At 36.0% G+C, this 24,192-nt stretch overlaps 1 protein-coding gene across 1 annotated transcript in view; it reads right to left on the bottom strand.

Annotated features, from left to right (window-relative positions):
• CPS1 (carbamoyl-phosphate synthase 1) overlaps positions 1 to 22,688 on the bottom strand; it is a 120,730-nt gene extending 98,042 nt beyond the window's left edge. The window contains exons 1-2 of the mRNA XM_028112173.2: positions 22,548 to 22,688; positions 570 to 679 (exon numbers count right to left, since the gene is read on the bottom strand). Coding sequence (XP_027967974.1) covers positions 570 to 679; positions 22,548 to 22,673 — 236 coding nt within the window. The 5' untranslated portion in view covers positions 22,674 to 22,688. The remainder of the gene's footprint in view (positions 1 to 569; positions 680 to 22,547) is intronic.
• Between the last annotated feature and the right edge of the window lie 1,504 nt (positions 22,689 to 24,192).

The raw sequence follows: 24,192 nt of genomic DNA on the forward strand, positions 1-24,192 counted from the left end.
TAGGTCTCGATTGATAAATTTTGAAAATATCAGATCTGTGAACCTGCTCTCCCTTTGATTACTTTAAGACAATAAATGGATTTGTTATTTCACCTTTCTTCCTCTTGTGTGAAATTACACAGAGTACCTAAGAACTTTCTCAGCTCCTTATAGTACTTCATATCAGATGTGCAAGGTTGATTCTTAACTTCGCCAAAGGGGTGGTACTGGAGTGTGCTATCCATCCTTTGCCTTGCTCCAGTTTTTACCTTAATCAGATCCATACCTTCCCTGACAGAAACCATTTAGCAATCTCATATGACCTGCATCCTCGGGCTCTAGGTTTCTAGAATTAATGTTATGCTTTATTTTCAGGGGAATACCAGTGTCCAAGTTCTCTTTCACTTACCACAGCAGAGAGGAGTTTGTATCTATGCTGGAAAAGTCTACTTAAAAGCACAGTGCAATATCCGGACAATATGTAGTCTTATTATGATGTGATGATTTCAGCTCCCCACCATGAGTAAGATCATCTAGCTATTCCTCTACACACAGGAAGAAGAAAACCTTGGAGCAGGAGCATTACTCACCCTCCCAGGCCAGTGTTAAAAACCACTTCACCAGCGACAGAGGATGGATGGCCAAAGGAGTAACCTTTCACTTTAGTTCCATCTTCCAGGACAATGTGTGCTGTCTGTGCCTAAAGAAACAGATGCGTGAATCTTAGCAGAATACAAAATATGAGGCACAACTAGTTGAAAACTGTCCAAAGATACAATACACGAACTCATTAAATAAATGTCCAGAATATATGATGAAACCATACTGCCTATATTTGGAGTTTCTCCCCTGCTCCTTGTCACTTTTCTTCAGATGTATGGCTCTTGTCACGGGTAGGTGTTTTATTTTGTTTTGCTTGAAAGAGGAACCGAAGCATGTTGATACATTGTCTATTTTACGTCTACTTGTAGAATTACTGACAATCCAGAAATACTTCAGTTGACCTGAAATGCTATGTGTCTATCTTTTCCCCCTTAATATTCCACAGCTTTGCTCAAGTAAAGCTTTAAGGGAAGTTCATGAGTTTGCAAAAACATTGTGTATTGTACCATACAGCTCATCATCACTCTGAGGTTTAGAGCTAGAAGGAATCTTAAAGATTATCCATCAAATTGTGTTCCAGAGAGCTCTTGTGTTTGATGGAGTTGTCCCAAGGGCTGCCCCTCCACACCAGCTTTATGATCATAAAGAAGTTGAAATTTTATCACTCTATTAACACTGATACAAAAGCAAGCACTATGAAACATCTAAAAATAGATCACATTACATTTTTTAGTAGAGTTCATTATATCCATGCCTGGTTCTCTCTTTAGAGTACGAGGCATTCTGAATTTATAACTTCACCATACTAATCTTTGAACAACTTCTATAAAATTCTTGGCTAAGAAGAGGGACAATGAGAGAAACTTATCTAAGAAACAGGCATCAGCCACTCTTCAAAAATACACTAAATTCTATTGTTGAAACAATTTATGTCAAATCTCAATTTCCATAAAAGTCAGGGAAGAGAGAAATATGTTAAACTACACTTTAGGAGGCAAAATATAGACTCTGCAAAAACTACAGGGCAAAATAAGTGGAATATGGTCTTTAAAAATAACTATAAAGAAAAACATCTCTGTAAGAATTGAGGAAATTTTATTAATTTTTGGTGAAATTTTTTAAGATTGAAGATGGCATTGTGCTTATATTTAAAGTTCTTTTTAAAAAAGATATACAGTGAAATACTTAAGGATAAAATACTATGATATCTGACATTTCCTTTAAAATACTCAGGGGTTAGGGTGAATGGGTAGGGATATGAAATACATTCGGCCAGGAGTTGAAATTGTTGGAGTAAGGGAGATCAGTGTGCTCTTCTTTCTACAAAGATTAAGTGCAGCCATTAAAGAGAAACATAGGAATTCTCTCTTTCTCTCACATTTTTAGGACTGGACTCATAGTGCCTAATCCTTTCATACGCCTGCCATCCACCCCCACTCCCACCAAACAGACACACACACACACACACACACACCCCAACCTTGGTATACAGCAGAAACTCAGTAAGTGATTTCTAGACCTTTGTTACTACGCTCCTTTAGCTTTGCAACATGCACTCAGCTTTTCCAGTGTTAACATGGAAAAACCTGATTATTTTTCTGTAGTAGTCTTCTCTGTAGAAATACAATGCCTCTTTTAGGTACAAACCACACAAATCTCTTGGGATTGGAACGATTGCTCTTTAATGTATAAAGTAGTGCTTGATCATCTTTAAACCAATGTATCCTGTGCCTAAATATTGTTTATGTGTAGGTACGCATATACATGAACTTACATTTACACACCAAAATAATTTAGTATTTCCTATTAAAATTAATATGTTTAAGATACTCATCTCAATAGGAAAGTTCTTTTTTTTTTAAGTCAGAGGCACAATGCATGGACTTCAAATTTATATTTCTGAGAAAGATTGAATAAAGTGCTGGACTGCACACTTTATATGTGTTTCTATGTGCGAGTGCATATGTGTGTGTCCACAGGCAGAGTTAACCAAAAGAATTTTGTCCTTTACTTGGCTTATCAAATAATCTTTGAGATAGTTTTGTTTTATGTAGAGACTTGGAACTAGTGTTCGAGATCTCAAGCTTGATACTTTATCTTTAAGTAGTTATGGTTTATCTTCTCAGCAACTAAGCTGAAAAAGCTTTTGGAATTTAAGAAACAAAACAGATGAACATAGAGGAAGGGAAGAAAAAATAAAATAAGATGAAAACAGAGAGGGACTCTTAACTATAGGGAACAAACTGAGAGTTTCTGGACAGGAGATGGGTGGGGGGGTTGGGGTAACTGGATGATGGGCATTAAGGAGGGCACTTAATGTAATGAGCACTGGGTGTTATCTGCAACTGATGAATCACTAAGTTCTACCCCTGAAACTAATAATACAGTGTATGTTACCTAAATTAAATTTTAATTTAAAAAAAAGCTTTTGGATTTACTCAGAACAAAGGAAACCACAATATGTAATTAACGTAGTATGAGTGATGACAAGTTCTGAATTCTGCTTCTGTATACAGGAAATCAACTTAGCATGTCATTTCTTCTTATAGCATGATTTTCTTATTTTGCATTTTATTTTAACTTGCCCACTATTGTTTACTTACAATTTAAGACAGAGGTTGATGATTTTAGAAATTAAGAGTGATAATGTTTAGTGTATTGCTAAAGATTGTTACAAGCTAATCAAATGTCTACAGTGATGGTTCTCAGTAGGGGTATTTTTAATGGGAAAATTCCCTAGGTATCTCTGACATGTTTTACTAGGTGAAGCTCTTTGGTCCAAGTAATGAAAATTCACTGTCAAAAAAGTATTTTCTCCTAAAGGTATTATTTTCTGTTCTTGAGGAAGTCATGTGTAACCTACACGCTTTCACAAAATGGAAGGAGGAAAGAAAACATTTTCCTAAATAATATGTAACTTTGATAGAACCTAAAATAACTGCACCTACTTGGCAAAATGAGTACGAACTACAAATTTCAACTGTTTTCTTTACACCAGTTTATCTACCCTACTCTAAGCCATCCGTGCCTAAAATATCATGTTTACTTTTTTACTTTTTTTTTCTTTTCTCTTCTTATCTAAGAATTTCAAATTGTCTGATCTCTGGGTTAGACACCATCTAATTATTTTAAGGAAAGGTAAAAATTAACATAAGCAAATCCAATTCTTGTTAGCCTGTTCCTACAGTTCCATTTGGCATTTTTCTTTCTCTCTCCACGGGACTAGATTTCTACTTTGCTTTCAGTCTTTTAAAGATATATTTGAGGAGACATTTACTGTTGCCTGAAATAGTCCCTGAGACTGTGTTCAATATGTCTTTTTGATCCTTTAATTATATCTTTTGTTCTTTTTGGCAGCTTTTATAGATCTTCCAATCCTCTTTCTCACTACACATTATATTGTTACAAGGCTTCTGCTTATTGCCTATAGTGTCCTTTATATTCCACTTAACTACATGGGCCTCTGATGAGTTTAAAATGATGAGTGCCAATTGACTTATCTATGAATTGATAGAGGAACTCTGAACAAAGACCTATTATTTGGAATATCCTCTTCTAGCTAATAGTTCCCCAAATGCTATTTCATTGCAATGAGTCCAAAAGAAATCACCTTGTGACTATTGTAAGATATTTTAGTAGCCTTGTTCTAGCAGAAAGAGGTCCATAGCCTAGGAATTAGATTGTAACATTAAGGGATAATTTAAGTGCTTACTGCCAGAGCCCTTGAATACTTTGAATGCTGAAAGTACAAAGGAAACCTTAAGAAAGAGAAGCCTGTACACTCATACAACATCAGGAAAAGTAACCAAAGGATATATAAATATGAATTCTACTAAGTAAAGGACCTCTATCATGACATGGTCCCTATGTGTTTAATAAAAATATATGTGCCAAGAAGACTGCTTAGACATTCAGGTCAAAAACTCAATGAACTCCTACCATGTACCAAATCCCACACTAGGCTCTAGAAATACATGGACAAATGTCCCCAGGCCCTCCACTTAGCAAAAGGGCTAGATACATGTCTGAATGGTAAAAGGAAGAAACCTCCAGAATAATATCACTGAAGCACCTGGAGATAACAAAGATAAATAAAATATCCTTTCCTTTGGTAGATTTTTCTTTAATAAAAGAATTCACCCTTTCTTTTCATCTATGCTTTAAGTAATACAAATTTAAGTTTTAAGAAAGAAATTCATGTCAAATTTTGAATTTAAAGTTCAAAATTTAAAGATTCTTTCAAGGGGTGCCTGTGTGGCTCAGCTGGTTAAGCGTCTGGCTCTTGGTTTTGGCTCCAGTGTTGATCTCAGGGTCATGAGATCAAGCCCTGTGTCAGGCTTTGTGCTCAGTGCAGAGAGTGCTGGAGATTCTCTCTTCCTTTCCCTCTGTCCCTCCCACTTGTGCTCTCTCCCTCTCTCTCTCTCTCAAATAAATAAATCTTTAAAAGAAGAAGATGCCTTCAGGTCTGCTCAAATGTCATCCATCTTCTTGGAGAGATGTACATTGACCCTCTTATTTAAAATAATGTGCCTCCCACTGCTCTATCTGTTCTTCCTTTATAGAAGTCATTGCCTCCTAACGTATCACCCAGTGTCTTATTTTTGCCTGCCTTATCCTACTGGAAAGCAAATTTCATGTGGGCAAAGTATTAGGTCTGCTTTGTACACTGGTGCACTTCCAGGGCCAACATCAGTGCCTGGCACAGAGTAGACAATTGTTCAATTTTTGTTGCATGAATAAAGATTCATTGAGTATCAATCTGAAGAAAATAACACAAGAAAATACCGGAAATCATTACTATTTCTATCATTATTATTCAGCTTTTAGTTTGTTCACGGTATGAGCTTAAAAATAAGCAAATACTTGTTTTGAGTCATCTTTCCATTATGCTTAACTAGGATAGTTAAGCCTTTCTATAACATCTTTAATTCAGTCTCATAATGTGGAGATACTATGTTGGGAAAGAGAAAGAGATAGGAGTGGCATTGAGGGAGACAAGGGTGAAGAAGGGAAAGATCAGTGGCTGGTTATACCAGCATAGGCATACTGAGCATGCTGTACGTAAGAGTACAAATACATGTTGTGCAGAGCTGAGACAAACATCATGATAACTCGAAACAAAAGGTCATTTATATCAATTTACTAGACATTTCACATGAAAGAGGCTGACGGTGCTTGAATTACTTAACAAACTGTTTCATTCCCTATTTCACTTTGCAAACATAGACAAAGAATGAGAAAGCTCTCCTTACCCAGTATATTCTAAAAATATAGGGGTATGGGAAGAAAATAGACATTGGGGAGGGTATGTGCTATGGTGAGCACTGTGAATTGCATAAGACTGTTGAATCACAGACCTGTACCTCTGAAACAAATAATACATTATATGTTAAAAAAAAAAAAAAGAAGAAGAAGATAGCAGGAAAGGAAAAATGAAGGGGGTGGGAATCAGAAGGGGAGATGAACCATGAGAGACTGTGGACTCTGAGAAACAAACTGAGGGTTCTAGAGGGGAGGAGGGTGGGAGATGGGTTAGCCCTGTGATGGATATTAAGGAGGGCATATATTGCATGGAGCTTGGGTGTTATATGCAAACAATGAATCATGGAACACTACATCAAAAACTAATGATGTAATGTATGGTGATTAACATAACATAATAAGAAAAAGAAAATTCTGTTTTATTCTATTGAATTTTAAGATAATTTATACAAATCAATCTTGAAGAAAAATTATTTTACATTTCTCATATTATTCTTGGGTATTAAAAATACGAGTTTGCCACAGCAGATTCAAGTGAAAGGTCCAAGGTAAGGTGAACTCAAAGGGATCAAAAGTTATTTTGTACACTGAAAGCTGTTTACTTCTTGATCACCAGAGTTAGGTGAATAAACATGTATTATTACCCACCTTGCTCAAGTCGAAGTTGGAGTCTAACTGACTGCTGCTGCCTACCTCTTTGTCAATCATTGTAGAGCAATGTAAGCCTGCAATAAATTCCAAAGTGAGTTTAATCTGACCCCTGCTTGGTAGAATTATGAAGGATTTTAGTCGGGTTTGCACTCACTAGACATGGAGAACAACTCTTCTCCAAAATGCAAATACTTACATGAGCATTATTTGCAGATGGCTACTTTGGATTTTTCCTTTGCTTTTGTTGTTGTTGTTGTTTTTGTTGTTGACCTGGGATGAACAGTCTCAATTCTTTTTACATGTCCTTATAGTTCTTCATTTTACTTTTTCCCCTCTGGGTCTTTAACTAGTATTCCAATAACTTTTCTCAGTAAAACCTTCAGGAAAATTAAGTTCCATGTGTGTCAGGATCCACTTAGTGGCTTAATTTTAACTGAGCACTCATTTTCATTAGTGTAATTCTTCATCACTAATTAAATGTGTATGAAATTATAAGAATATTCTTCAAATTTCAAGATTATAGCCAATAAAAAAATTTAACTTTTAATTCACTATCTAATTTTAGATTTTAGTGCCTCAAAGTCAAAAGACTAGTTAAATGTTGTTGTTGTTGTTGTTCTTGTTGTTGTTGTTAGTTGCTTTTATTCATAGTGACTCAACCAAATTGACAATAAAATGCTGAGATATAACAAAGAAATTTTGGGTCGTATCTGTACCCATCTTCAGCTTAGCAGTTAAGAGATATTTAAACTGCTTTTTATTAATGGAATGTAAATCAATACCTTTTCTCCACTCAATATCCTTTACCAACCCAAACAAGCATAGTCCCCTAAAGGTAACAAGGAGAGGAACCTTAGCACAAGGGACAGCAGAACAAGAAGCGTCTATCTGGAAATCTCATTTCAATAAGGTCAATCACATTGGACTTGCCAAATGCTTAGATCACAGATTTGAAAGATAAAATAACTATGCATTATAAATATATAAATATATATAGACATTTCAGGATAAGAGTAAGTATAATTTTCCATCTAACCAGGTAAGGAATTATTTTAAGTATAGAGGGGGTAGATTTCTGGAGAAAAGCAAGTGTTTCAAGAGAAAAAAAATTCATAGACTATGGTCAGTTACTTCTTCTACCCTGACCCCATCCATACCAATCTGTGCACAGCCCTATCTATTAGGGACTACTTAAAACTGGGCTCTGTGATTATCATTTGATCTCACTCGTATGTGGAATTTAAGAAACAAAACAAGAGGATCATAGAGGAAAAGAGAAAAAAATAAAACAAGACAAAATCAGAGAGAGAGACAAACCATAAGAGACTCTTAATCATAGGAATCAAACTGAGGGTTGCTGAAGGGGAAGGGGGTGGGCGTTTGATGTAATGAGCACTGGGTATTATATAAGACTGATGTAATGAGCACTGGGTATTATATAAGACTGATGAGTCTCTGGACTCTACCTCTGAAACAAATAATACATTACATGTTAATTAATTGAATTTAAATGAATGAATGAATGAATGAAACTGTGCTCTGTGGAAGGGAAGGAGGGTAATATAAATGTGGTTGGGTTGGAGAGAGCAATTTTGAACATCTCTCCCACCTTTCACCGTTTTGCTTTCTCTCTCCCCATCCCCACCCTTCCTGGTAAAATATGGATTTCACTGGTTTTTTGGTTTGTTTTTTGTTTGATTAGTTTTGGTTTTGGTTTTATAAATGTGATTAATTGTTGTGTATTAAAGGTCAACTCTACAGATGCCTTTGGAGACTTTGTCAGAAAAACAAGCCTTGAAGAGCCATAATGACTCAGGTATGCCCAAGTTCTCACCCTCACCCCTGCCCTCCCTTCTTTCTACCTAACTGAACTCTACCACTTGTTTGAAACCCAAGTTTGATCATCCTTGTGCACTAGCCAAACAAGCAGTAGAAGACTGGTCCCTTTCCAAGTTAAGGCTAAACAAAAATTGGCACTTATTATTTACTGCCCCATATCCAAGTATATGACCAATTTCTCCAATAAGATTATAGGCAACAACAGACAACATCAAGGACAGAGAGCCTGCCTTGTCTTTCCAACACAGCCTCACTAGCACATAACACAATGTCTGGCACATAGTGGGTGATTGGAGAAACCATTTTATACCTCCCTGAATTCATATGTTGGCCCATGAAGTTAACTTTCAGAGACTTTGGAAAGGTCACTTAACCCCTGGTCCACAAAGGAAAAGAGGAATGATTGGTGACTTTGGGAAATGGAATTGAGCAAGACTGGCTCAGCTCTTCTTAACTCTCTTTTCAAAGAAACCTGTTCTCAGTTGTACATCAAGATGGGAGAGCTGCAGCTGTGAGTGAACACACTTGACTCAGGGAATAGGAGTTATAAGAAACCTATTTCGTTACAGATCTAGGCCCCGTCTTCTAAAAAGCTTTAACAGTAATAAAGCTGATATTCAGATTGCTGTCTATTTGAATACTCTGTCTTATTTCTGTGTTGATTCTAAATATAGAGATTGAAGAGAGGGTATCATTAATTATCACCCTAAAATCTTACCAGTAGAAAGTACCTTGCAAAAACTGATTGGTTGAATGAATGAATGAATGAATGAATGAATGAATGAATCTTTGAATGAATGGCTATCAGGTGGCAAAGATGCTACATAATTCTATTTTTGCTTCTCTGGAACATAACTGGCTTGCAGAATGCGCTCCTGCTTTGCTCCAGTCGTATTTTAACTATTCCTCGTAGGCACTGCTCGCAAAGGTTAAGAAGCAACGGGCAATGTACAGCTGTCTTTAACTCCATGTGATTTATTTCCTGGGAGACTAGTTAAGGGAATAAAGAACACCTGCTTTCACAGTATTTTTCTCTGTGAAGAGAAAATATTCCACCAACTAGAGATGTAACTGGGTACAGCAATTCCTTTTTATAAAGCCAATACATCATACTTAAGCTTTATTCACACTTTAGTAAAATCACTTTAATCAGATAATATACTAACTGTTCAGCAGAGTACTGCTAAATGATAATGAATTCAGTAAAACAGAAAAAAGGAAAGTATACACTCTCTTCCAAATGATCTTCTCCATTATTTCCTTTAATACTGAAAATTATAAACTTTAATACTGAAAATAATAAACATCTATTTTTTTTCATTTTATACTTAATATAAGTTTTTACTTTTCACCACATTTTGAATTCTTATTTCATTTGTCTTATTTTTGGTTGAACTCTTTTATAAAATGTAGATTTCTAATTCAGTATTTTTCTAGTAGCAATCAGTTTTACAAATCTTTCAAGTCCAAAGATATTAAGTCTAATAGTAAGATGTTGGAGTTTCGGTGTCTCTCTCTTTGGCATCTTTTCCTAACATCCCTTGGGAGTAACAACTTTCAAATCACATCTGGTCCTACAGGCTAGATAATAAAGTTACTTAAATAATTACTACTGCAATTAAAAATAATTCCACTGTTAATGGGAATGCAAAATGATGCAGCCATTATGGGAAATGGTATGGAGATCTTTCAAAAAAGAAGTAAAACTGGACTAACATATAATCCAGCAATCCTACTTCTGGATATTTACCCAAAGAACTGAATTCAGGATCTCAAAGAGATATTAAAACTTCATCTTCATTGCAGCACTATTCACAATAGTCAAGATATAGAAGCAACCTAAACATCCATCAACAGATGAGTAGATAAAGAAAATGCGGCATATACATACAATAGAATATTATTCAGCTTTAAAAAAGGAATGAAATCCTGTCATATATGGCAATATGGATGGACCTTGAGGACATTATGCTAAGTGAAATAAATCAGTCACAGAAGGACAAATACTGCATGAGTCCACGTACATAAAATACCTGAAATAGTCAAACTCATAGAATCAGAAAGAAGAAATGTGGTTGCCAGGGGCCAGGGGAAGAGGGAAATGGGAGTTATTAACCAACAGACATAAAGTCTCAAATGTTTAAGATGAATAAGTTCTAGTAATCTGCTATACAACATTATCCCTAAAACTGCACTGTACAGTTAAAAATCTGTTAAGAGGATGGATCTCAGGTTAAGTACTCTTACTACAATAAAATAATAAAATAAAATAAAACAGTTCGACCTCATCACATAGTATCTAATAATTCATAATGACTATTAATAACTCATAGGTAGTCATCTATTTGCTTCTAGAATTAACTCCATACAACATAGGATTTTGTCCCCACCCAAGAGAAAATCTCCATCATCATTTATCATTGCCTCCCAATGGTTGCCCCTGTTTCTAAACTCTCCCTGCTTCTACCTATCTCATGCAGTGCAGTTAAAGACTATCTTTCTTAAACATTTATTGCATAACACTAATCTTCACATTCCCCCGTTAACATTCCAAGCCCCCTCATCTGGCCCATTCTCTATATAGAATCCCTTAGGCTCCCCACCCCTCTAGACTTTGTGCATAAATGTCTTCCTCTTTGCCTGTTTACATCCTGGTTATCCTTCTTAGTCCTGCTCATGATATGCCTTCCAAGATCCCCCGAGTCAGGATTAACCACTGATTTTCCTGTGCTCGCACTGCATGTGTGTGTGTACTCTTTGTGTGTTACCTTTTGTTTTAATTGCTTAAGTTACTCTTCTACCCTGCCAGATCATAAATTCTGAGACAGAAAATCCAATGCCTAATTTAATTTTCTATCCTTACAGAAACAGCCCACTGTTATTCACACAGTAAAGCAATCACTACGTACTCGGTGAATGCACAGAAATATGGGCGATCATGTGATGTTAGGATGTTGTTCACATGCTGCTATGGTTTTTCAAAAAATTCTCTGATGCCCACTGGCTACTGGGTTTTGTTTGCTTTTTTATTTTTACTTGAAAGCAAAGACAGATGTCCCACATAGGTATAGTTCATGCTAAAAGATGGAAGATGGAAGTAAAGAATAAGTTGGGACTGGTTGGCAACCCTTGCCTCATAAGCATCCTTAGATTTCTATACCAACTAGTTGTCATACAGCTAATGTCTTCAGAAGAGTCTAGAAGATGATCTCTAATCATTATCCTTTGGGTTTCCTAATGGGTTCCTTCCATTACTAATATTAATTATTATCTTAACATCAATATAAATCTAATCCTCCATCACTGGGGAAAAGGAATAATAAACTAGATGTGCATACATAGCCCAATTATTCTCCTTTCCTCCTTTACTTTTTTTAAAAAATTTATTTACTTATTTTAGAGAACAAGAGGTGTTGAGGGGGAGAGGGAGAGGGAGAGGAAGAGGGAGAGAACCTCCAACAGACTGTCCACTGAGCATGGAGCCCAACACAGTGCTCAATCTCAACACCCTGAGATCACGACCTGAGTCGAAACCAAGAGTTGGAGGCTTAACAGACTGAGCCACCCAGGTGCCCCTCTTCCTTTACTTGTCATCTAAAATACTTGCCAAATTTTACTCTATGTCACTGGCAAATTCATTTATTTTAATTCACTAACACAGTCTCATAATATTACACTTCTATACCAAATTCCCAAATAGTTTACAACTAATAATCTATTTTTATCTCCCTCTGAAAAAAAACTGAAGCTGCCATATTTTTACTGATATTGTTGCTGAGGTTTACATTTAATGCTGGTACATACTTGACACTCAATAAAGATTTTAACTAAATTTGAGAATAGTAACTAAAGATGACAAGTATACTTCAATTTTTCTCTACTTTGTGTCCATATGTTAATGTACTTCCCACTTTGTTTTGTTTCTATTTTAATTTTGGAATAATCGTTATGTTTGAAAAAAAATAAAGTATACCATGTCTTAAGCATGCCTTATAAAAGTAGATCAACCTGTCACGATCCTGTTTCTACCTTTTGGTATTGCTTTAATGAGACCCTGTTAAGGCATAAACCAGATGGCATATATAGTTATCTATGCTTATTAAAGTCTATATGCAGTTGCACAAATAAATTTTGTATATAGATTTGAATGATAAATTGTCTACTGTTCTGAGAAAGGTATTTTATTTCAAATAGAATTATGAAGTTATGTTGGAAAAATAGGATTTGGGAGAACACTGACCTCACTGAGGGCTGCACCCTGATCCCCTTCTTAAGGCCTCATTAATAATAATTAACATGATGTGTTAGGCACTGTTTCTAAAGCTATCAATGGATTTTCTCATCTAATCTTCACAAAAAACAAGGAGGTTGGTAATGTTAAGATCTCTATTTTACAGTAAAGCTAACTGAGGTTTGGAGAAGTCAAGATCATTCCACTAGTAAATGGAAAAGCAGTGGCTTCTGAACATAGTCAGTGTGACTTAGAATCCACAGTGCTCTACCCCATCATAACCCTCTGCATGAAGCCAAGTAGAAAATTTCAGTTGAAACTGAGTCATGTATTGCCCCTTTTTCTTTTTCTAAGCTTACTTCTATTTCTTCTTTCCAATTTTTTTAAATGGGGATAAAAAGCAATTCAATTACAAACTCACTTGAATTTATTTATAAGAGCTTTCTTTCAAAACTGCCGTGGATAAACCGCCAGGTGCCCAGGTGAACCGAGAACCACCTATCTGTAAATCTATAAATTGTCAAGGTGGAATGTCAAGTCATTAATCATATCCTATAATCTTAGGAGAACCAGAAGGCTTTGAGAACTTTGTACACCAATTGCAGGCCCTTGAGTTCTGAAGCTCTCAAGACTGTCAGGACTATCCGTGCTGTAAGCATGGAGATGCACCTCTCAGTCCCCCTTCACGAAGGCCCTGCTGCCCTGCTGCAAGGGGTGAGGTCAGAGGACAGTCAGCAGCAATCAGTTCCTTCAGGGTCTACTGCAGGGTAGAGAGCTGCTTCGCCACAGGCCCTGCGGGGAGAGCCACATGCCTGCACTGGTTACTGAGGTAGGCAGGGAGATGAAGGCCCAGGCCCAACACGGGAAACTCTAATGGGCAAGAGCTTTCTGTCAGGTTGACCTACGCTTTCTCAAACCTGCATCACAGTTTACTTCTTCTCTGCCCGACTCTGTTCCCTCAAACTTTCCTCCACCAGAGCTAACCCTTAATAAATATCTGGCTCCCTAAACACCATTTCAGTATCTGCTTCTGGAGAACCTAACTTATGATAGACACTTAAGCCAAACAAGTCAATAAGAATTCAAAGGCTTTGGAGAGTCTGTTTATGGGGGTTCTAGCCCAGAAAACACTAGATGCATGTGGAACACTGAAGGACACCTGAATGGTTTACTTTCTTCATGTATCCCTAAAACGTAAGAATTAGCCCAGACTTCAGGTGAATTTGGCATAATGCCTAAAGGTCAGTCAAGGTCCTTAGGCCAAAGCTAATGGTACCTCCAAGCTGCTCAATGTCCAGGAGCAGACATTCACTTTTAGGGGCCACTAAGCACAAGTTCAGCATGCAACTGCCTAAAATAAAACTCATACACACACACACACACACACACACACACACACACACACACACACACATTTCCCTATACCTTCTAAAGCTCCCTTGATTGACCTTGAACCATGTTTAAATTGTGTCTGCAAATAATAACATTATCTCCACCTCTTCACAATTGTATTTTTCTCCCATCCATGTAATTATATTTACAAAACATCCAACCAAGCCCCTGCACCTCATGCCCACCCTGCCAAATAAGGCCAGAGTTTGGAGCCAATGTGGATAGCAAGAAAAATGCATTAAAACTAGCTCATACTCAGAGTTTGGTTTCTTTTAGCCTGGAGCATACAGATATTGTGGATCTGGGAGCCGGTTAGATTATAAAATAAGGAGTCAAAAATTGTGCGTTCTTGTGACTTTATATGATTTTGCAGGATAAAGACTGAAATTAGTAGTCCCCATGTCCTAGTAATACTAAATATTACTTTTGTCCACAAATTTATAGGAGAAACATCATAAGATTGTAAATTTTCCCACACTTAATATTTAAATAGGCTAAGATGGATTTTTTCTGTGTATATTTAATTAGCCCATTTTTAATCTTTTATTTTACAATTGTACTTTTCTCTAAATTAAACTGAATTACATAAATTTCTACATCACCCCTATTCTTATATTACTTTTTAAATGGAAACTTTAGTAAACTGCACAATCTTTGGGTGCTGTACTTTCTAATATTTATAAAACCTGGTGATTCTTTCACAAAGCATAGGTAATTTCTGACAAAGATACATTTTTTGAGGGAGCTTGCATATAAGTAGAAGTTCCAACAAATTCTCTATTTGTTGGTTTGTCTGCCAAGGAAGTTGATATTGTTGTTTTACCATACCATAATTTTTTTTTTTTAATGATCTCAAAAATGTGACGCTGTAAGCAAATCTGACATTTTCCCTAAATATCTCACTCATCTCTTTAGGGCTTTTGATTTTTTCCTTAAAATTAAAATTCATTGTAAACCTACATTTATGGGTCTATTTTCATTTCCTAGTAAGATGACTGATTAGCTTTATGGGACCACAAATAAATGACCAAAATTTTATACCCTAATACTCTCAGTTTGAAATCAGGTTTAAAAGGATAGATGATTCAAAGCACTTTCCAGGATAAGAACAATGCAACAACTGTTAATAGGAGTCACACAGCTAATTTCTCCTTCAAAAAGCTTTGAAAATGTGTCCCTGGTGTTATGCTCAACTGATTTAGAGAGCTTAGGCTTAGGAAGTAACAGTCAAAAGTCAAGCATAATTTATAATTTAACCTATAAAAGTTTTAAAAGAGCCCAATATTCATTACTGTCTTTAGGCTTTCCTTTGCACTCAGTATTATGTTATTAAAAGTCATCCACTCGTTCCTTAATCATCCCACATCCCAGCATCATTCTGGGCTAACTTTGAAGATATGGGTCCTTCACTCTGAAGCAGTTTTCTTTGGATCCATTAGTTTGAGACAGTGGAAACAAGTCAAAATGAGACTTTTCTTGCAGTTTAAAATTGCTAGCAATAAACACCATCACATTAGATTTCTGCATATGTGAAGCTTACAGGACTATAAGAGAAAGAAACAAATTGAAAATTGAAAAACAGCATGTTTTGTTACAATACATGACAATATTTTGGTTGAAGTGGAAGAAATATGTCAACTATTAATAGCACTGCCCTAAAATATCCTATTTATAGAATGGCTAATTAAAGCAATAATCCTTACTAATTCTTTGATTTAAACAATCTGTTTTCCAAATGCAACAAAAAAAGGAGGAAAATAAGAAAGAAAAATAAATATGATTTATTTTATGTGGGGATAAAGTGCAGTATACAAATGGGCTCTTGAGTAAGCAATAACATTACAGCAGGAGAAGTGATTTAGAGCATTCTGAAGCCAGGTTAAACAACAACGATGGCTCCAAGTATATAAGCAGTAAACAAAATGCCAAATTAAAAAAATTCCATGTGGTGTTTGGGCCTAATTAAAATTCTAACCAGATTTGCTATGGTTATATTTCATTTGTTGTACAAAAACAGACATCCAGGGTGTCTGGGTGGCTCAGTTGGTTAAGCGACTGCCTTCAGCTCAGGTCATGATCCTGGAGTCCCTCATCAGGCTCCCTGCTCGGCAGGGAGTCTGCTTCTCCCTCTGACCTTCCCTCCTCTCATGTGCTCTCTCTCTCATTCTCTCTCTCTCAAATAAATAAATAAAATCTTTAAAAAAAAAAAAAAAAAAACAGACATCCATGTGTCCTTGTGTTAACTCCAGCACTTAACACATCCGTGAAATGGGAATAACTGCATTGTTTCTTCCCCTGAGTGTGAGTATTTACCAGCAAAATGTTCTGGATATAAAGTCTTGAGCTAATTTAGCAATAAATTCCATAAAAGACTTGAATATAAAACATTATAGTTGCAATAATCCCCTTAAGCTAGTAGTAGAAATGAAAATTATTTACTCTGGGAATCTGACTGTATTGCTGTTAAATCATTTGCTTATGTAAATTATTCGTATATCAGAAAAGTAGAAGTCCCATGTGTTTATTTCCATTTTCACCAAGGCCTAAAGCCATATAACATATTTGATTTCTGGCTTACCTGATGTTTCTTAGCTATTAGTTTACATCAATACTCATCCTCTCAAGAAATAAAATAAATCTGAACCAAGATTTAGAAAGGAAGAAGCTTAAAGCCAGAATTTATTTCAGTTATTACTACATAGATAATATGGTAAAAGTTAAAATCTTAAAGTATTCTTTATTGGTAAATTAAACCTTATTTTTCATTCTTGGAGTAGTACTATCAAAATATGGATACTTAATATTCAGAATTAAGGCACAATTTTTAAGTGTGGAATATTTAATGAGACTTCTCTGCAGTTATAATGTCTAACACTTCAACAGTTAAAAGTACTGTAAGAGCAGTAATCAATTAAGCCTTATGACATCCTAAGTTAATAGCCTTACAGCATCCTACATTAATATTAAGTTATCTGCCTTTGTTTAAACATAGGCCATTGTTGGGGGGAAAAAAATAACAAGGTTAATTTACTTGAATACTTCTCTGTTCTGGACATTTGTAAACAAATGAGTCAGATTCATAAGTAATTTTTATTCTAGTTGTTTCTCATTATAAATAAAATATAGCATTTAGAAAAATTCCCTTATAAAATATGTTCATAAAGTACAAGTTTATCAACAAATACCGTAATGAGCAACTCCTATGTGGTAAAATTGTTCTGAATCTGGGAGGGACCTCCAATACTGTAAGCTAATTTTTATTTTATGGTAATAAATTAATATGGTTTTATTTAGTTCTACATCATAGATGAAACTTATTCAGTAGAATTCTTAGTGGTACATTGACTCATCTGTTAGAACTTCATGTTAAGCCAGGGAGCTCCCTGTGAAATATAAAAGATTGATATATGACATTTAGTAAGTTGACAAAAAAAGAAAAAAGAGTAAAAGAGTCTTGAAAATATTTTCATGAGTTGAATTCATTTAGACCAGATGAAGAAAATCAAGTGGAAACTAGAGGTACTAGGACTAAGGAGTCCAAAACAAAGTCTTATGCTGGCTCATGTAACTTCTTTCCAGTCTTCAATCACTAAAAATACCCTAGAAAATGCTAGTCCCATCAAGGACATTCAGTCTTGCATAGCAAACTGTGGAAGACTTGAAGTGGGCTCTGGCATGACCATTGCTTAAGAGATACTGAAAACTCTCTACTATACCCCAGCCTTTGGTACGAGTCAGAAATGTGAAAAAGGTTTAATGAAGATGTGAGGGCAAAAGAATGTTCTCTATTTCCACAGGAGTAGAACCTAAATTCACTTCTACATGATCAGTAATTCTGCTAAGCATGGTCAGGTGGAAACTCAAATCTCCATCAGCTGGAGAAGGAAACAGGAGTCCAGGACACATGCCATTTCTACAGGCACTTCCCTTAAGATTTCTTAGCTTCCTAGAGAGGGTGGGGACTCAGATAAAGGGAGTGAAGTGCCTTTCGGGCAACATGGAAGGAGGTACACCATGGCCCTGCTAGTGAGGGTCTCCTTCAATGGTGTATTGTTAGTATCTCACTTGCCCTACCCTCATCTAGGACCTGTTTGACTCTTGCTTTTCAACAGTTTTATGGCAAGAAGCTCAAAATTACAAGGCACTCTTGATGACCAACAAATGAGTCTGTACTTTAGAAAGGCAGGGGTGGGGGGAGCAATATAAAAAGTGGAGTACATAAACAAAAATGTTCAAAAGGCAGGTTACCTCCTAATTAAAGAAATATCATTCACCCAAAATATACAAAGATGCTAATCATCCAGACTAATTATTCAACCATTCATTTGGGATTGAAACATAATCTATTTTTTCAAAAATGTGCATCATCTTGGATGAAATCCGGCCCTAAAAACATACCTATATGTAGTAAAGGTCTAATACAATAGTTATTCTTGAAAGTGTATGATAACCCTATCCCTACCCCCACCTCTAAATATACAAAGAGGCTCCGATATAATAATGAACTCTATTTCCTGTGAATGTCTTTAAAGCTACTACAATATAACTAAAGGATTCTAATTGTAGGAGTTTTTGTAGTTGCCAATTTCTAATCAAATGACAATAGCGTCTCAAGATTGAGCTAAATAGGTAGTTTTATGTTGGAAATAGAATATAAAAATCTTACAAAATGAAAACCTTTCAAAGGGAATAATGACTCCTAGGGCTCAATTGTATCTGAAGTACCAGAGAGAAGGATACTTGGACTGTTAGTTTCCTGGCTTAATTGTAACACAAGTCACCATTTTGAAAACCAAGTGGATTAATGTTAGAAGCAGTACCTATTGAACCCTTTTCTATTCATAAGCAACTTAACCTTTTCAATTTAATACCTTTGATTTCCAAATTCATTTGCAAGTAAAAATAAAACTATTTAGTCTTGGTGACTTTCCAAGACCTGTGAATTCAGAATTCTTAAATTTATGTTTCTTGAAATCAGAGACTATCCACTTACTACCCATTTATTTCCACTTATGATTCTTCCTGTATACTCCCAGGATAGAAGCTTTAAAAAAGGATATTAAGGTGTACATCCTGACTTTTGGAACTGAATTCAAAATAGTAAAGATCCTTTGCTTCATAGTTCTTGAGTCTAATTTACTATAAGCAACATCTTCCTAGAGATATGTTTAAGATTAAGGCAAAGGTGAAAAAAAGTCATTATATATATTTGAGAATTTTCATCAGACATTTTGTCATTGTAATAATTTGTAGTCCAGGAAAAACATGAAGAAACTCTGATCGGTCTACTAAGTCCTTCTACTAAAATATATAGGACAGAATTTGTTTTTAAGTAGCCAGGGTTTGGAGTGCCTGGGTGGCTCAGTCGGTTAAATGTCCAACTCTTGGTTTCTGTTCAGGTTATGATTTCGCGGTCATGAGACGGAGCACCATGTTGGGCTCCGTGCTGAGTGTGGAGCCTGCTTCAGATTCTCCCTCTCCCTCCCCCTCTGCTCCTACCCCTGCTTGCTTGCACTCTCTCTCTCTCTCTCTCTCTCTCTCTTTCTCTCCTAAAATAAATAAATAAAACCTTAAGTATCCAGGGTTTGCTTTCACAGTATTTTATAGATTTTTTTCTAAAGATTTTATTTATTTATTTGAGAGACAGCATGAATGGGGGAGGGACAGAATGATAGGGAAAAGGAAAAGCAGATTCCCTGCTGAGCTGGGAGCCAGACACAGGCTGGAGATGGGGCTCCATCCCAGGACCCTGAGATCATAACCTGAGCCAAAGTCAGACGCCTATATTTCAGGCATCTGAACAGTATTTTATAGATTTTTAAGCACTGATTATATGTGATAGTCACATAATCCTTTGAGACTAAGTCAAGAATTGTTTCTACACTACAGATGACAAAATTGAGGCTCAAAGAGGACATGTGACTTGACCAAGTTCAGAGCATTAATAAGTGCACAAGAGGGGTTAGATTCCAAATCTTTTTATTCCCCATCCAGTGTGTTTTCCACTACACAGCTACAACAGGCGGAAAGTGATATTGAGTACTGAACATTTTCTATGCTAATAGAAAAAGATTGAGGTCTCTAAAACTTCCATATCATATGGCTGTTGATCATGTATATCCTTGATATCTAATTCCTTCAGATGTAGAGTACCTTGAAATTCTTTCCTCTTCCTTAAAGGGGAATACAACTGTGTCTATTGGCAAGGTACACTTTGTAAATATTGGCCACAGATAAATACACAAGAAAGGGCCACATAAAAGTACAAGTGTGTCACTGCTGTCGTCAAGCCCACTCTGTCACCAATGGGACAAGAAAAGTGACCTCCCAAGCCATTGAGAAAGCAACTAATTTATAGGGCAATGCTTATAGATCTGCCCACAGGGTATCTTCTGCAACCTATTTACTAGCTATCTTCAGTGCCACTAATCTTCAGTGACTACTCTCACTGCCCTTCACTGACCATTACATAACCACATCCTAAGGCTTTTTAGGTGATGTCCGCCTAAAAAGAAGAAATTTGCATATAACTTTTTAAGAGAGTTGCATTTTAAAAGCGAAGGCAGGAAGAAAAGTAGGTAGAGGACTGTTCCAAAATAAGTGAATAAAACACAAGCCCCCTTGGACTGCTGTACAGAATTTTAATTCACTATTGTGAAGTTCAAGAACTTCTATTTTTCATGCCTGGCTTTCCTCCAGAACTCTGGCCAGTAATGATTGAGTGTGAGTAATGACTTTTACATCATGAAATGATGGCTTATTCCTCCTACAAATTTGTCATTCTTGTCTATGAACTTTGGCAGACCTTTAAAACATATATACCACCCTGAGCTAGAAGAACTACTTTCACTGTAGTCTATCCATATAATTAAATCATTTTGTTGTGGTTGTGATTGGGGTCATATAGAGCACTTACTATGATCATGGAGAACTGGCTTCTAATCTCAGTCATATCTATGCCATTTTAAGTAGTCACTCAATTTCTCCATTTCTGGTGTCTGATGGAGGTACACCTATCCCTGCCTACCTATTTTTGTAAGAAGAAAAAGATACTCCAAGGGACACGGACTTTGCAGTCTTAGAAGACACATTTAACCGTAAATGGTATTACTTTCACTACTATCTATTCCCTCTGGAGTGATATATGAGTACCCTTGAGATATTACTAACACTGAACTAAAACCAGTATTCACTCTCAGAGTTTGTATCTAGTCGCTGCATCTTTGATGATGGTTTAGAACATCTCCTTTCTGGCTCTCTTGTTGCAATTAAACTGAATCCAAGAAAATGGTTGTTCCTAGGTTTCTTAATTTAAAATGGTAGTTTCTGATACTTTCTCCTGAGATCTTGTGTTATTTCTCTCTCCTTCTCTCTCTCTCTCTCTCTCTCTCTCTCTCTCTTTCCCTCTCCTCACTCCTCACCTCTGTCTCTTTCTGTCTCCCTCTCTCTTCCTTTCCTTTTACTCTTATTCTTTCCCCACCCTGTCACTGGAGTCCACAAAGATCAACAGCACTGCTTAGCCCTACAGATGTCACTTGGGGCTAAATATCATACTGAATCCTGACTTGAGCAATCTAAGCAACAGAAGCTGTGGAAGCATTTGGAGGATTTTTAGTCAACCCAGTGAGCACACAAAGTATTAGCAGAACACTCAAAACTATTAGGACATATTTTTACACCAACAGATAGAGGTTGTTTTGTTTTTTTTTTTCTACTTCACTTTTTATAGCTCTTACTACTAAAGAAGCAATCTATTTAAAGCTACTGTGATTATTTAAACTTTATATTCACTAAAAATGTTTTTCATTGGCAAAGTTTCCATGGAGTAATTTCAGACTTCTCTGGTAATAAATGCCTTCATAAAGTTATAGGAAGCAACAGAAGCTCCTACTGGAATTTCATAATCCAGTGGTGGGGAAGAACACTTCATGTTCTCTTCCCAGACCTGTTTTTCAGTTATAGATACATTCAGAAGGACAGAATTATCAGAAGCTAATTGCCTCAATGTCTTAATCTGCAAAATAAAAATAATAAATATGGACTCCCAAGGGAAGGGCTAAGAGGGAAAAGAAAAAAAGTAAAGATAAGGTCTATATCATGGTTAGCAAATATCAGAGTTATGTAGATATTTTCCTTCCAAATTTTTTTCCTAAAAAATAACATTTCAAAAGAGAAAACATTACAATGAGCCAGGAAAGCATAGCTTAACACATTACCTTCTGTGCTGTGGTTCATGAACATGGAAGCAACTTTGTGTTTGAACCCTAACTGTGTGCAGTAGTGACCGGGCATGGACAGAGCCCTGATAGCCTTTAAAAGTAATTTTTCCTAAACAGAACACTTACATTTTACATGTTCATAGAAATTGTGACCCTTCTTGACATTGGGTGAAAATTGCCATAATTTTACTCAGAACAGTTGAAAATGAACATTTATGAAACCCAGTAGACTCAATATTAAGGCCAGTATTAATAAATTAGCACTCAGAACTACATGCAAATCTGTATTTGCTTCCTAAGTGACACCTTTGCTTCATGCTAAACTACACCCCATATGATTTTATCAGAAACAATAAATATGGGAATGTTACCTTGACAGAAAGGAGCCTGGTGCCAGGTCTTGAAAATTTCCATTGATGGTGTGCAATCACGTTGGTAAAGCCAAAACCAGTCCTCAGGGTCTTCACCACTTTGCAAGCTGTCAAAATCCTCGTCATTTTGAAGATGTTGATTTGTGACTAAAATTAAATAAAATTATATATATTTATGAGAATTTTAAGATTTTTTAAATTAATGTGAAAGAAAGATGGGGGTGTGCAGCCCAGTGTTTAAGGCTGACTGCACAGCAATCTTTGAATTTCCATTCATTCTGTCATTAAATGTCTTCAGCCACAGCTCCTCCTTCTCTTAACCCCTCCTCCTGAGGTAATGTCCAAAGATGTTCCATGGACATGTAATACAAATTGCAACACATCAAACACTACCTTCTCCTGCTGAGATAATGCTAGCGTTGTAGAAAACCAGTCATCCATCAAAGGAACTGCTTATGCAGCTGAATAGAATGACCTAGACACAGCGGATAACCTTAGGAATCTCACCCTAAAGAGTAGTAACTTTCTAATAATGCCAAAGATCAAAGGCTTTTACTTATCTTAGAGGTGATGTCTAATTGGCCTCAAAAGAGGTTTTGGATTCCCAAAGAAACCTGAAGAATTGCCATTTTCTGCTTAGAAAAAGATGATGCAAACCATATATCATAAAAATTACATCAGAATGAACTTTTCTCCATAAATAAAGATTGTTCTTTTTTGAGTTAATAAAGTGGTATATTACATCCTTACTATTGCATTGTTCTGTATTCCAAATCTGAAAGCAATCAGTAATACTAAGTAAAATACAACTGGAGCAAAGTAGCCTGTTTATATCTCTCTTAAGAGTTATAAGATTCAGAAGTGTATGAACAAGAGCAAGCATTGATTTTCATGTAAGTATTATTCCTAAGTCAAGATTTTTTGTTTTTAAAATGTTACATTTATAGAGTTTTTGAGCATTCGTGCTTCAACTAAGTCGAAATGAATTCATGTAGCCCTTCAATCCCATGTTTAATCAGGTAGGCAGAGGGTCTCAGTGGCTTGTGGAAGCGCTCATGTCAGTCATGTGTCTGTGTAAATCAGGAAGCACTGTAGCATCATCTTTTGGTATCCCTGCAAAGGAGGCCAAGAAATGAAACCTCCCTACCAGGGCTTCCCATAATGGAAAAGATGGCATAGAATGGCGTAGAGATTGTAAACTTCATATGCATGAGTGCCAGAACTGAGGGAGTGAGATGACTTTGTTTATTTTTTAAAAAGGAACAAAGTTTAAGTTCAGTCTTCTGTCTTCCTTAATACATTTTGTATAAACATTCTCTGAAGCCAAAGTACTTCATGGTCCCTGGTGATAGAAAACTGAAAAAATAGTCTCAATCTAGTGTATATTAAGTAATTAATAAAATAAGTAATGTTATGGTAGTGTGTCCAAATGCAATGAGAAAGTAAAGAGAAAGAGGAAAGAAAGAAAAAGAAAGAAAGAAAGAAAGAAAGAAAGAAAGAAAGAAAGAAAGAAAGAGAAAGAAAGAAGAAAGAAAGAAAGAAGAAAGAAAGAAAGAAAGAAAGAAAGAAAGAAAGAAAGAAAGAAAGAAAGAAAGAAGAAAGAAAGGTCTCCTTGCTCATGTCCAGTAAAATTAAAGTATGGGAT

Source organism: Eumetopias jubatus, unplaced genomic scaffold (assembly GCF_037043125.1).
Source record: "Eumetopias jubatus isolate StellerSeaLion01/CBP00866 unplaced genomic scaffold, mEumJub1_p1.0 scaffold_3, whole genome shotgun sequence".
Taxonomy (NCBI): domain Eukaryota; kingdom Metazoa; phylum Chordata; class Mammalia; order Carnivora; family Otariidae; genus Eumetopias; species Eumetopias jubatus.